This window comes from Mus pahari, chromosome 4, assembly GCF_900095145.1.
Source record: "Mus pahari chromosome 4, PAHARI_EIJ_v1.1, whole genome shotgun sequence".
NCBI lineage: Eukaryota > Metazoa > Chordata > Mammalia > Rodentia > Muridae > Mus > Mus pahari.
Genome location: NC_034593.1, coordinates 85,932,263 through 85,946,801, shown reverse-complemented (window position 1 = coordinate 85,946,801; position 14,539 = coordinate 85,932,263). Strand labels below are relative to the sequence as shown.

The window sequence follows — 14,539 nt, the reverse complement described above, 5'->3', positions numbered from 1 at the left end:
ATATATATACACAAAGATAATAGATAAAAGATATATATATAAAGATATATATATATAAAGATAGATTATATATATATATATAAAGATAACAAACCTTTTTTGTGTGTGTGTTCGTTTTTTGAGGCAGGGTTTCTCTGTGTAGCCCTGGCTGTCCTGGAGGACACTCTGTAGACCAGGCTGGCCTTGAACTCAGGGCTCCACCTGACTTTCCCTCCTGAGCACTGGGATTAAAGGCGTGTGCCACCACTGCTGAGCAAGCTGCTGCTTTGTTAAAAGGGGGATGGAGAGACAGTTCTGAGTTAAGAGGGCTTGCTGTATAGACCATGAGGACATGAGTTTGGAGCCCAGCATCCACTTAACAAGCTCCCCGTGGTCTCATGATTGCCTATAACCCCATTGTTGTAGGTCTTGGAGATAGGAAGCTTGCAAGCTGCCAGCCTAGTGAGGAGAAAACCCTCAGATTCAGAGAGAGCCTCAGCTTCTGCTGCCGCTGTGAGCAGATAGATACTCTTGGTAAAAGCACCGTAAGGGAGAAAGGGTCTATTTGGGCTCACAGCTCAGGGTCCAGCCCTGCTGAAGCTGGAGGCCTCAATGCACCCACAGTAAGGAACATATTGGATGGACCCAGAGCCTTAACTCTTTTCTCCACTTCATACAATCCAGGCCTCCTCATAGGAAATGGCCCCACACACAGTTAACCTAACAGAATCCCTATCTCCTAGATGAGTCTAGATCCTGTCAACAGTCAACACTAACCATTACACTGCCTCAAGGGAATAAGCCAACAGGAGAAGACGCAGTCTAGGTGGCTTTAGCTTCATGCACTTGTGTATGTGCAGGCATGCTCACACATAGCAATTAATAATAAAAGGAAATGGCTCATGTTGTTGACAGAATCAGGTAGAGTTCCAGATCAGCCAGAGCTAAGTAACACTGACCCCCAGACTCCCACCGGAGTTGTGCCCAGTCAGGTACTGATGTGGGGCACAGATAGGCACACCAGAAGCTGATGACCTGGCCTTCAACTCTCTCTTACTGTTCTTGGGCCAAAAGCTGATGGCTTCTGGCAATGACCTCCTACTGATAGCATCAGGGGAAAAGAAACTTAGTTATTAAGGTTCTTGTCTCTTTGACTCAGGGACCCTTCACAGGCCAGTGAGAGCTCAGAGTTCATTAACTCTTTGTGAGTCAGAGAGAAAAGAAAAGTAAAAGTAAGAAAGTAAGTCAGGGGGCTGGTGAGATGGCTCAGTAGGTAAGAGCACCCGACTGCTCTTCCGAAGGTCCGGAGTTCAAATCCCAGCAACCACATGGTGGCTCACAACCATCTGTAACAAGATCTGACGCCCTCTTCTGGAGTGTCTGAAGACAGCTACAGTGTACTTAAATATAATAAATAAATAAATCTTTAAAAAAAAAAAAGAAAGAAAAAAAAAGAAAGTAAGTCAGGCACACACAGACACACACACATACGGATGAAGTAGAAAAAGTTTACACCACCACTTTATTGTTGTTCTTAGTTTTTTTATACTTTCTCTAAAAATTACATATAGAACTACCAGGTAGAACCATTACAACAAGATAATTGATGACATGGTTTTCTAAGCACTTTTATATTCCATGAGGTCATAGTAAGTTTAAGGCAGTAGTTCACAATATAGATTGATAAGGCTTAATGAGTTACAGCAGAATTGTTTACATGTCTTTCCATCAAGACTTTGACCTGGGGACTGGTGAGATGGCTCAGTGGTTAAGAGCACTGACTGCTTTTCCGGAGGTCCTGAGTTCAAATCCCAACAACCACATGGTGGCTCACAACCACCCGTAATGAGATCTGAAAACAGCTACAGTGTACTAACATACAATAAATAAATAAATAAAATCTTAAAAAAAAAAAAGACTTCGACCTGACTAAACATTCATTATCTGTTCCTAGTTCCATGAGTTAATTTTAAGTTTAAAGCAATAATTTTTATGTCACATGTTAGCACAGTTTTGTCAGGAGACAAATCATCTGCCTTGTGTCTTATTCTTTTGAAGTCTTGTATAGATAAACTAGTCCATCATTTATTTCCTGTCCTTGCTCCTACAATAAATTGTCCATTCCCAGTTTATGACTTTTTGTTACTAGATAGTGACTCCTTTCCTAACCTAGAAGGAATGTTTTCCTTTACCATAAATTTGTTCCAACCCTGTTTTCTTTTCCTAGTGCAGCTAGCCCATGACACAGGAAGGTTTACAGAGCTATTTGCAGCTTTTATTCTTTCTTTAGGGGACTTGAGATTACTTGTGTCGATTTAGGAATTCTATAAAATCATTATCAGGAATTATGAAATCATTAGTTCGTCTACATAGCATTACTATATGCAAGTACATCTTCATGTTGATCTGCAGGAAATTTGCCCAATAGGATGGGCTGAATCCCAGGCATCATTAGACTATGTTATAGTGACAGCAAAGGCGTTTCAGCAGCAAGGAGCAGTCCTGGGACCTTGTATCCTAGAGCTCGCCCACCGCAGCCATGCAAAATGGTAGGCCATCTCCAGGGAGCTCACTTGTTTGCCATTTCCTTTCCTAGACAGCTTCTGACACACACACACACACACACACACACACACACACACACACTGAGAGAGTCGGTGGCGGGGGGGGGGGAGAGAAGTAGAGAAATAAATCAGGTAAGCACGCTATGGCTAAGAGAGGAAAAGGTTTGAAAATCCCCAAGGAGAATAGGGCAAAAGGGTTTGCATGGGACCAGTTGAGTCTTGAACTGATTTCCATGGTGGCATCAGTCTTTGCTTTGGCATCTGTGGCAGGTGGTGTGTGACATGCTAGGTGGCCCTGAGCAATTGTACTGCAGGGCTGAGGACATAGGAGAGTAGAAGACTAGCAAGGATAGGACTCTGTCAAATCGATCTGCCAGCAAAACAGTGGGAATGAGGGAAACTAGAGAATATTACAGCTGAGCAGGGCAGCAGGGATGGGACTGCAGATGGGAAAGGGGCTACAGAGCCAGTCATAGATCCTCAGCTACAAGAGCGTATCAAACTGCCACTGAGGGAGAAGATGGTGTGGCTGGCGCAGCATAGGCAAGGTGTAGGTCTCAGGAAGAACTCAGGGAATGAGAGGCTGGGGTATGGATAGTCCCTCATTCTTAGGTGGAGAGGAAGGAAGGAATATTGGCTGTCTGCGTGGCATGGCTCTCCTTACAGGGACAGGTAGAGAAGATTGGCTGATGGAGCATGAAAGCTATTTGGTCTGACTCTCACCCCCCACCCCCCACCCGTCTTCTCTAGATCGATGTGCACCTCCACGACGCCCTTGGTCGACCGCATCAGTGTGGGACAATCCAGCTTGACTTCCAGCTGCCACTGAGATTTGACCTACAGTACAAGGGGTACAGACCCTGGCTCATCCCTCACCCCCCACCCCCCACCTTTGACTGCTCCTCACACTGAGCCAACCCTCCACACCCTGCCCCATCAGAGAGAGTTCTTGGTAACGGGAAGTGATTGGGCTGCTCAGTTCCTGGCACTCTCGCCGTTCACTCACTCCCCTTCTCCTTCCAAGGCCGGCAGGAGCCCCAGAGTGTCCAGTCCTTATTCATCGAGCAGTGCTTGGTTCTGTGGAAAGGTTGTTGGGAGTGCTGGCAGAAAGTTGTGGGGGGAAATGGTGAGTCACCGGACACCAGAGTTCTGCTCTTCTCTCCAGCCAGAGTTCGTGCCTTAGGTTCTGACCTTATCCTATGTATTTCCTTTTCAGATCTCCCTACAGCTACACCTAAGCCTAATGGCTAAAGCCAAAATGAATAACTTCCTGCCCCTGTTTCCTGCCAACAGGCCCCTGTGGCTGTCCCCGCTCCAGGTGGTGGTCATCCCTGTGAGGACAGAGCAAGAGCAATATGCCAGGCAGGTGAGTTGAGAGGGAGATGGAGAACAGCAGTGCATCTGCCATGCATCCCTGGTGAGACAGGTTCTGCAGGAGAGTGGGAAGGGCCTGAGAGGCAGCTTTCCCATGTGCAAAAGAGACATTCTCCATCTAAAAATTGAGTTCAGCGTTGGCTTCATAGTGAGACCCTTTTTAAATAATTAGGGGTGAGCCTAGAGATGTAGGTCAGTTGGTAGCATATTTACCTAGTGTGCAGAAAGCAGTGCGCTCAGTCCGCAGCACCACAGGAGCTGCAGTCCTAGCACTTGGCAGGAGCATCAGGAAAGGTCACGTTTGTGCACAGGTTCACAGCCTGAGCTGCATGAGGTTCTTTATGGAAAAACGTAAGACTATGGACGGACTAGAGTTGAACAGCTGGTTGGGAGATGGGTGCCTAACAACAGATAGAGCCCAGAGAATAATTGAGGGTTCATTTTCTGTGAGAAGCACACAAAAAGGTTTTAGGTCAGGGATGGGAAGTTGGCCTCAGTGTCTCAGAGAAGAGGCAGCCAGCCAGCTCCTGAGAGCGTTGGGGAGGTGGGGATGTGAGACAAGCAACCGAGGAAGAATAGTAACCAACCAACCATAGCTCAGCTTCCATTCAGATTTACTCATCACCAATCTGTATCCCAGGTGCAGCAGTGCCTGCAGGCTGCAGGACTTGTGAGTGATCTCGATGCAGACTCTGGACTGACCCTCAGTCGGAGAGTCCGCCGGGCCCAGCTTGCCCACTACAACTTTCAGTTTGGTAAGAGGGTTAGCCATGGACCCCAGAGCCCCAAGCTCTGCATTCTCTGTACTATCGTTTAGCTGTGTACATTGAATAATTGGGACTCATTACCTGGACTGGGTAGGAGCCTGACTAACCTGCCTGCCTTCCATTGCTCCTTCCCACAACCTATTCCATCCCTCAGAACAGTTGTCTTCTCGTTAACCCTACCCTAGGCTGTTGCTGTAAGTTAATTAACCAGGCCAGCATCAAAGAGGAAGGGACAGGAGAGGATTAAGAAGGTGTCAGTTGAAGCCAGACATAGTAGGCACACCTGTAATCCCAGGATTTGGCAGGTACAGGCGGGAGGGCCAAAAGTGTGAGGCCACTGTAGGCTGTTATGTAGCAAGATTATCAGTGAACCAAGAGCTGTAGTGCTCTGTGGTGGAGCACTGGCATCCAATGAGTTAGATCCCAGCACCAAAACCAATCAAGGCATTAATTAATTGCCTCGTTTATTGTTATGTGGGTGGAGGCAGCTCTAGTGGACAAGAAAGGCCTTAGGGAAGGAAGTTGCTCCTGACTCTTGGGCCTCTGGAGGCAAGAAGCAGAAATTCCTAGCTAGACCGCCTGCCTTGGTAACTGAGAGCAAGCCCCGCCCTGCTGTTTCCCCTTCCTGTACTGTACCCCTCCCCCCAGGTCACACACATACATTTTTTCTTTGTGTGTAGCTCTCCATGTTTGTCTCTATCTGCTATCTCCCAGCCCTGGGCTCCTGACCTGCAGGAATAGGTGAATAGAGCCCGGCCCACTTCCTTATCTCCTCAGAGTGGACAGTCACCAGCAGGGCAGGCAAGCTAAGCATGGGCTTCAGCCACGGCTAGGCTCTGCTCCTACCTTTCCTAAAGATTCGGGAGTTTGAAGTTTCTGCAGTGAAAAAGGAAACAACCCATAGGGCGGCTTTTCCTTGGGCTTGCAAATCCTTCCTCTTCCTGCAGTGGTTGGCCAAAGAGAGCAGAGTCAAAGGACAGTGAACGTACGCACGCGAGATAACCGGCAGCTCGGGGAGCGAGGCCTGACCGAGTCCGTGCAGAGACTGCTGGAGTTACAGAACGCCAGGGTCCCCAATGCCGAAGAAGTGTTCTGAGCGATGTCTGCTGTTGATGTACAGACTCATGAGAGCCATCCATCCCTTTCCATGGGACACTAACCCAGCTGGCAGCCCAGCATGTCCCCAAGGCCTCAGAACTGCTCACTGAAAATAGACATGGTGTGGGGGCTCCCCACACACAGGAAGGAATGCTGTACTGATGGGACAGGAGAATAAAAATAAACTTGAAGCCAAGGCTGTGCCTTCATCTGACTCCGAGTGCTTGTCTCCCTCTTTCCCAGACCTGAGGCAAAGGGATACTGAGGCCTCTGACCAGCAAGGGAGCGCTGCCTTAGGCAGCCATTCCCCTCCACACTCCCACTCAGGAGAGTGTCAGGTCCCTTCTTTATAAAGGACAGAATACAAGTGGGAAACTGAGGCACAAATTAAGGGTTCAGATGCCAACTTGCTCCATGATTCTCTGCATCAGTTTTGAGGGGACCCGGGAGTGTTCCCTCCATCACCTCCATTCTTCCCAGGCTAAGGAGGCTCCAGGAGTCTGGGAGGAGTGGCTGTAAGAGGAGGAGCAGCAGGGGCTGAGTCACGGCAGGAAACAGGGGGGCGGGAGATAGCATATAAAGAGAGACAGACAGCAGGCCTTGAAGTTCACAACGGCAGTGGCAGCAGCCAGAGGAGCAGGCTTGCAGCAAGTGGCCCAACCCCTTCAAGTCTAGATCTGCCTGTGACAACCAGCTTTTGGGTGACCAGTGACCAGTCCTTGCCCCAGGATGGGGACCATATCCAGATCAGCCTTGATCTTGGCCTGCTTGGCTCTTGCTTCTGCTGCCTCTGAGGGAGGTGAGTCGGGGTGGGGTCAGCAGTTGCTTAAGAGCCTGGCTCCAAAGAGCTCAGCAGTTGGGTGATTGGCTTCCTTTATATGAACATGTCACTGTGAAGTGGGGCTGAGCCTTTAACCATGGAGGCTGGAACAGGAGTGGAATAACTAGAGGTAGTTGCTAAGAAACACAAAAATTAGAGTCCAATAGACACCACAAGACTGATGAGTTTACAGGGTGAGGATCCTCCTGTCGGAGCACATGAGGAGGGATGAGGAGGCAGGTGAGGAAGAAAAGAGGCCCTTGGGCTGCCAAAACTCAGCCTACAGAGCCAGGGAGCCTTGACTCTGGTCAGAGGACAAGTTAGAGTTCACCCACATTCACCCCCTATCTCTCTCTCTCTCTCTCTCTCTCTCTCTCTCACACACACACACACACACTGCTTTGAAGTCTGAACAAAGGGAAAACCAACTCTGGACAGGTCAGAGACTTAGAGCCTTCTATAGATAGCTGTGTCTGAGACAGCTCCACCTCGCTGCTATCCTGGTTCCTAGGTCTGTGCCTTCGGTTCAGCTCCAGATGGCCCGAGCCTAAAGTTGGCAGTGAGATGGCTCGGTATGTGTGAAGGTGCTTTGCCAGCAAGCCTGGTAACCTGTATTCCATCCCAGTAACCCACATGGAAGGAGAAAACTGATTCCCACGAGTTGTTCTCTGACCTCCACACATCACCACGGTGACGCACTGGCCCCTGCACACATACACAAAGAATATTTTTCTTTTTAAGAAACCTAAAATAAGCTGAGAGGACTGGGGAAGGCATGTAAACACTTGGCTGACCATCCCACCGAAAGGCCTTAAAGTACTTTCAAAGGCCTTATAGGAAGAAGTTTGGAGAGAGGTGGGTCCTGGAACCCTAGAGGAACATCAGAGCATTGGAGGGAGCGGCAGCCACAAGCCCCATCCAAGGGAGATACTGACAGGGAGTCAGACCTCCATCCCCAGCCACTCACTCAGGGGAAGGTGTGACACAGGTGGCTCCCCCACAGCAGGCTTTCCACAGTCTCAGCCTCCCCATCCTCTGTCCAGGACCAGGAAAGGACGCCTCAAAACTGCCCCTGACTTTTGTCCTTCCTTCCTCCAGCCTTCAAGGCTTCGGACCAGCGAGAGATGAAGCCAGAGCACCTGTTCCAGCACCTCCATGAAGGTGAGAGCCTCAGGACTAACCAGGTCGGATGAGGACGGGCACTCGGGGCAGCGTGGCTATAGAATTTGTGGGGAACAAGCGTGCAATTGGGAGGCTCTGAGTGTCTCCCCTCTTGCCTCTAGTAGGTTATGCAGCACCCCCTTCCCCACCACAAACCCAGAGACTCCGAGTCGACCACTCTGTAACATCTCTGCATGACCCTCCCCTCTTTGAGGAACAAAGAGAAGGTGAGGCCGCCCCAAAGCCTTGAGACCAGTTACCCTTGAGACCTCTGATCTAGTGTACCTCCTGCTCCTCAGGCAGGGAGGGGGGACCCCTGCCCCACTGTCTACTAGGATACTCACAACTGCCTGTTCTGTAGTGCAGCCCCCTTCCTCTCCAGAAGACATCCCCGTGTATGAGGAAGACTGGCCCACTTTCCTGAACCCTAATGTAGATAAAGGTGAGTGCTTTCCTGCCCCCCACCCCCCGACCACCCCACTGTGATGCTGACACTAGCCTGACCTCCCTCCCTTGTGCTCTCCCCCATCTTGCAGCAGGTCCTGCTGTCCCTCAAGAAGCCATCCCCCTACAGAAAGAGCAGCCCCCTCCTCGAGTCCATATTCAACAGAAGGAAAGTGAGTGACTGCCTCTTTTCTGCACAGCTTTCCTGCGGAGCCCAGAGCACGGGCTTGGGGAGGAGGGCACGTGGGACTTACTCTCCTGGGCCGCTCAGTCTCTATCTGTGTAGCCAGTGGAATGCTTGTCTGACACAGCCCAGGCTGGCTTTGATCCTCCGCACTCCATCAACTGGATGTGGTGGCACCTGCATGAACATCAGACCTTCAGAGGTTGTTCTTAGGCTGGGCAGTGGTGGCACGTGACTTTAATTCCAGCACTCAGGAGGCAGAGGCAGGCAGAGCTCTGAGTGGTATATAGCCTGCTTGGTCTATAGAGCAAGTTCCCAGCCAGCCAAGGTCAGTGTTACTGAGTTCAAGGCCAGCCGGGGACATATGAGTACATGTGGCCCGGTTTTAAAGAAGGAAGGGAAGGACGGTTGGAAAAGATGCCTGTCCCACAGCTCTGTGAGTCAGTGGTGTAAAATAGCAGTCATGTTTTTTTTCTGGCCTCTCTATTGCGTTCCTTCGTGCGTGGGAACTAGCATGAGCCTGCGTTGTAGAGGAGCCCATCCCAAGCCTTTTGCTTACACACCTCCTTCTACCCCAGTAGACCCAGCTGTCCAGCCTCAGGAGGAGATTGTCCAGAAAGAGGGTGAGTGACCGCACTGCTCTGTCTGCTCCCACGGTTAGCCCCTGAGCCCCAGGAAGGAGCTAATGCTGGCCTGAGGGTACTGGGGCCTGTCGCAGTTACCTTTCCCTTTCAGTGACCCTGAACTGAAGAAACCCACATACCACCCAGCCCTTTCTCTTCAACCCTGGGCCTCCCAATGCTTTCTGCTCAGCCTGCCTGCGTGTATTCCTCCCCACTGTTTTCTCTGTTCCAGTGAAGCCGCGCACCCTGGCAGGCCAGCTCCCTCCAGAGTCCCGGACTTGGAATCCAGCCCGTCACTGCCCGCAGGGACGGAGAGGTATCTGGGGCCACCGGCTGGATGGCTTCCCTCCTGGACGGCCTTCTCCAGACAATCTGAAGCAGATCTGCCTTCCTGAGCGTCAGCACGTGGTCTACGGCCCCTGGAACCTGCCGCAGACTGGCTACTCTCACCTTAGTCGCCAGGGAGAGACCCTCAATGTGCTGGAGACCGGATACTCCCGCTGCTGTCGCTGCCGCACCAACACAAACCGCCTAGACTGTGTGAAGCTTGTGGTAAGGGTTTGGCTGCTGCTGCTAGGTATGTGCGTGCGTGCGTGTGTGTGTGTGTGTGTGTGTGTGTGTGTGTGTGTGTGTGTGTGTGTGTGTGTGTGTGTGTGTGTGTGTGTGTGTGTGTGTGTGTGTGTGTGTGTGTGTGTGTGTGTCTGTGTGTCTGTGTGTGTCTGTGTCTGTGCACGTGCCTGAGTGCTCCACACCTCACCCTGGGTACTGATGGTGCACAGGTCGGCTGCCTAGGGTCCTTTCCTGGAGCCTGGGAGGAGGCAGAAATATGAACAATGGGGTGCTGGGCTGACCCACCCCTCTCACTCTAGTGGGAGGATGCAATGACCCAATTTTGTGAGGCCGAATTCTCTGTCAAGACCCGCCCCCACCTGTGCTGCAGACTGCGTGGGGAGGAGCGATTCTCTTGCTTCCAGAAGGAAGCTCCTCGCCCAGACTACCTGCTCCGACCCTGCCCCGTCCACCAGAATGGCATGTCCTCAGGGCCCCAGCTGCCTTTCCCCCCGGGGTTGCCCACACTGGACAATGTCAAAAACATCTGTCTCCTGAGACGCTTCCGCTCCGTGCCACGCAACCTCCCAGCTACCGACGCCATCCAGAGACAGCTGCAGGCTCTGACCCGGCTGGAGACAGAGTTCCAGCGCTGCTGCCGCCAGGGCCACAACCACACGTGCACATGGAAGGCCGTAAGTGGCATCCCAGCCACCTCGGGAGCCTATCTGCCTGCCCACCCAGCTCCAACCGCTGACTCTACAGCCACGTTCGTCTGCTTGTGACTGTCCGTCCATCCGTCCGTCCGTTGTGTCTGTCATCCAAGTCTGTTCACCTTGAGTCTTCGTGCTTCCATCCTGACTTCATCCACCCGTGACCCCACATATGCATCTGTCTGCCATCCGTCCGTCCAGCTATGGCTTCACCCTCTGTACCTACTGGTCCAGCTCATCTCCAGTGGCCAATTAGGAGCCTCATCTGTGTTCCTCCCTTTTGACCTCCCCTTGTAGCTCCTGGGGCCTCATCTCATAGCTGAAAGGGATAAGGTGTGGTAAGGGGAAGGAGCCAAGCAGCAGCTTCTTCCTGACCTCTGTCTCTCTCCACAGTGGGAGGATGCCCTGGACGGATACTGCGAGCGGGAGCTGGCTATAAAGACCCACCCCCACTCCTGCTGCCACTACCCTCCCAGTCCTGCCCGGGACGAGTGCTTCGCCCACCTAGCTCCCTATCCCAACTATGACCGGGATATCTTGACCCTTGACCTCAGCCGAGTCACCCCCAACCTCATGGGCCAGCTCTGTGGAAGTGGAAGGGTCCTTAGCAAGCAGTGAGTCTTAGCCAGGTCTTCCTCCTCCCCCAGGGGGTGCCCTTGGGGAGGACAAAATCATGGCTTCCCAGTTCCATTAGCACTGTTGCTGGGAGGAGGTGTTTATTTATTTTGAAAGTTTCACTCTGTGGTCAAGGCTGCTTTGAAGCAATCTTCTTTCCCCCATACTCCAAGTAACGAGATTACAGGCATAAGCCACCCCTGACCCAGCAGGCTGTGGGTGCTGTGGAAGGGGCAGAGACCCTGAACCCTTCCTCTTTCATACCAACCACAGTAAGCAGATTCCTGGGCTGATCCAGAATATGACCATCCGCTGCTGCGAGCTTCCATATCCAGAACAGGCCTGCTGCGGCGAAGAGGAGGTGAGCGTGTGTGACATGTGAACCCATGGCTCCAGGGAATCAGGAGGCTAGAGGTAGAGGTTACCCCCTCTTTTTAGTACCTCAAGCCTGTTCGCAGATGTCAGGGTGAGTGGAATAGATCATTTCTCAGAGTTCTAGAAGCCTTCTTCCCTCCTGAGAACCTCTTGTCCCTGCCCTGGGCCTCAAGCTTCTAGCATTTCCAGATGTACACATCTGTCAGGGACAAGCATGGAATCCTGCTGTGGAAGGGAAGCTGGCAGCCTCTGGGCCTCCAGAGGAATCCAGTGGGCAGCCACGCCGACTCTCTGCCCTCCCCATACCCCAGCATGCCTGCCTTACATTACTTTCTCAGAAACTGTCCTTCATCGAGGGCCTCTGTGGTCCCCGGAGGAACTCGTGGAAAGACCCTGCCCTCTGCTGTAACCTGTCTCCTGAAGATAAACAAATCAGCTGCTTCAATACCAACTACCTGAGGAATGTGGCTTTAGTGGCTGGAGACACTGGGAATGCCACTGGCTTGGGGGACCAGGGCCCAACTGGGGGAACAGATGTCAACCCTGCCCCTGGGTCCAAGGAAGAATGAGTCACCCTGAGCCTCAGAGGATTAGATGGGGGACCCCACCCTACTCCACCCTCCTCGAACACTCATTACAATAAATGCCTCTTGGATTTGGCATCCTCATTGTCTTTAGCACACACACACACCCTCGTAAGCTCCCTAAGACTGGCCCAGTGGCCTGCTCCCACTGACCGAACAGAAGATGTTCCTTATGTGGTGGGACCAGAGCTAAGTGGCTTGACTTCACTTGTCATCATGACCTTAATCAAATGTCTTAATAGAACTCTGCCCCAGTAGCTAGCTAGCTGTTGGGAGTCAAAGTGAAAAAGATGTAGTCTATGCTGGGCTGGCCACAGCCCAGCCTGCCATTTTATTTAGCTTGGGATCAAACCAGCATCTTGACAACTAATCACATGGTCTGCCACTGAGGTCCCCACCCAAGTCGGGTGGCCTCAGTGTGTGTTTGTGAGTGTACATATGCTGTGCATGGAGATATGCACACATGCTGTGGAGGCCAGAGCTCAAAGGCCAGAGTCTTTGTCGAGGCTCCCCACTTTATCAAGGCTCTCTCACTGAATCTGAAATTCACCACTGGGCTCTGAGGACCCACAAGGATCCACCTGCCTGGGGACTTAACAGATTTGCACCAGCATCTCTGGTGTTCACTTAGGTGCTAGCAAGCACTCACTGTCTCCCCAGCCCAGGCCCGACAGTTTAAATCACTTCTGATCCTTAGGTGAGCTCCCACTTTGGCTTATTATCAGTTTACTGAACCACTGTTTACCATCATGTTAAGACTTGGGAAATACACATCTTAAAAACTCAGAGTCTCAGCCGGGCGTGGTGGCGCACGCCTTTAATCCCAGCACTCGGGAGGCAGAGGCAGGCGGATTTCTGAGTTCGAGGCCAGCCTGGTCTACAGAGTGAGTTCCAGGACAGCCAGAGCTACACAGAGAAATCCTGTCTCGAAAAACCTAAAAAAAAAAACAACAACAAAAAAAAAAAACACAGCGTCTCAGCCCTGGCTATTCACAGTCCAAGAACCTGTTTGCAGGTTTGACAAGTTGTTGCATAGGGTGGACAAGGTGCCAGTGTGTTCTGAGCAGGACAGGGCCTGAGTAGGGCGAGGTTGAGCTGGAGGCAGCACATTGCACTTGAGATAGCATCTCAGCCCTGTCACACAGCTTCAATACTAGAGGGAAAAGGCCACTGGGAGCTTCCAGTAGAGGATGTGCTCTGAAAATGTCTAGTTAACAGCCAGGCAGGCAGGAGGGCCGTGCTCCTGGGCAAGAGGGCTGAACTCCAGCCCCAAGATGAACCAGAGATGGAGACCCTCAGCCTTGGCCCCTGAATCCTAATCCTAAGGTTGGGGATGAAAGAAAACTCCTGGGAACCGGGGTTCTCTGTGACCTGTGACCTCTGTGACCTCTGTGTTCTCTGGAAAGTGACATTGCATCTTTCCAGAAACACAGAGTCCCAGTTCTGGCTGGTCATGGACCTTGGCTGAGACCCAAGGCACACCAGCCACTTCCTGCCCCACCGCAGCTCTTATTTATTTTTTGGTCAGTGGTTGTTCCTAAGCAACTTCTTAGCAGATTCTTCTGTCCATCAGCACTAGGGCCAATAAACAGGCAATGTCAGCCCATCGTCCCACCCCAGTCCCTGCCCGAAACTCAAGAGCTCCTGTACACCTGCACTGACGTCCCAGGCACTTTGCCCAGAGGGAGCGAGCTAGGGAAACTGAGTCAAACCTGTAGACATTTCTGTCTTTACCCAGCTGTCACCCAGGGCCAAGTCACACAGTCCTGGCCACCATGGTTCACACTAGGGGAGGAGACAGGGGAACTTGAAGAGATAAGTAAACAGCCAAAAGGAAGGATGCAGTAACCAGGGCTGAGATGGAAGCTCCGAGCGTGAGCATCAGTAACTAGGTGCTGAGTTTGAACAGCGAGTGGGTTGCTGTTACCAAGGAAAAGAGGAAGTGTTCAAATGGATAGCAATGAGATGTGAAAATAAACTATTAAGATAGAATTAAAGTTTTGGGGAGACACAGGAATCAGATCTGAAAAGAACTGAATTCCACAGATCAGTTTGTTGGGCAAAGGGAGGTAGAGGGTGACAGAAGAGCATTGGCTGCTCTTCCAGTGGACCTGGGTTCAATTCCCAGTACACAGGTGGCAGTAACTCCAGTTCCAGGTGATCCAACACACACTCACACAGACACACATGTAGGCAGAAAACCAATGCACATAAAATAAATCTTTTAAAAAAAAAGCTTCAGGGGCTGGAGAGATGGCTCAGTGGCTAAGATGCTCCCAGCATCCACATGGTGGCTCACAACTCTGTAACTGAAGCAGGGATCTGAAGCCCTCTCCTGGCCCTGCTAGCACCAGATACATACCGGCCTGCAGACAAAACACAGAATTAATCTTTTCTTTTTTTAAAAAAATTAACAACAACAACAAAAAGTTCAGATACAATAAACAAGTTCAGATTTTGTTGGAAGGGATTGGAGAGATGGCTCAGAAGAAGAAAACCTAAGTTCAGTTCACAGGCCATAGAAAGGTCGCATCTGCATGTAACTACAGATCTTAGGACCCCGCTCCCTCCACCAGCACGTGCTACACACATGGCACACATGTGGCACACGAACAATGAAAATCTTTTTTTTTTTTTTTTTTTTTTTTTTTTTTTCTTTTCTCTATTCACTCTTGTGTTGTAAGCTTGA

At 51.1% G+C, this 14,539-nt stretch overlaps 2 protein-coding genes across 6 annotated transcripts in view; both read left to right on the top strand.

Annotated features, from left to right (window-relative positions):
* Positions 1–5,978, top strand: part of Tars2 (threonyl-tRNA synthetase 2, mitochondrial) — a 17,401-nt gene extending 11,423 nt beyond the window's left edge. For both annotated transcript variants that reach the window (XM_021195596.1, XM_029537815.1), the window contains exons 14-18: positions 3,294–3,394; positions 3,568–3,669; positions 3,837–3,909; positions 4,558–4,672; positions 5,632–5,978. In XM_021195596.1, coding sequence (XP_021051255.1) covers positions 3,294–3,394; positions 3,568–3,669; positions 3,837–3,909; positions 4,558–4,672; positions 5,632–5,780 — 540 coding nt within the window. In that variant the 3' untranslated portion in view covers positions 5,781–5,978. The remainder of the gene's footprint in view (positions 1–3,293; positions 3,395–3,567; positions 3,670–3,836; positions 3,910–4,557; positions 4,673–5,631) is intronic.
* Positions 5,979–6,382: 404 nt separating this feature from the next.
* On the top strand, positions 6,383–11,928 carry Ecm1 (extracellular matrix protein 1). 4 transcript variants are annotated; one of them, XM_021196280.2, is made up of 11 exons: positions 6,383–6,581; positions 7,701–7,763; positions 7,889–7,990; positions 8,125–8,205; positions 8,300–8,380; positions 8,970–9,014; positions 9,247–9,566; positions 9,884–10,258; positions 10,670–10,890; positions 11,165–11,252; positions 11,605–11,928. In XM_021196280.2, the coding sequence occupies exons 1-11, from the start codon at positions 6,512–6,514 to the stop codon at positions 11,833–11,835; spliced, it is 1,677 nt and encodes a 558-aa protein (XP_021051939.1). In that variant the 5' UTR covers positions 6,383–6,511; the 3' UTR covers positions 11,836–11,928. The 4 variants fall into 4 exon arrangements, with proteins under 4 accessions (XP_021051939.1, XP_021051938.1, XP_021051937.1 ...); XM_021196279.2 differs by having other exon boundaries at positions 7,886–7,990; positions 8,973–9,014; XM_021196278.2 differs by having other exon boundaries at positions 7,886–7,990.
* The last annotated feature ends 2,611 nt before the right edge of the window (positions 11,929–14,539 follow it).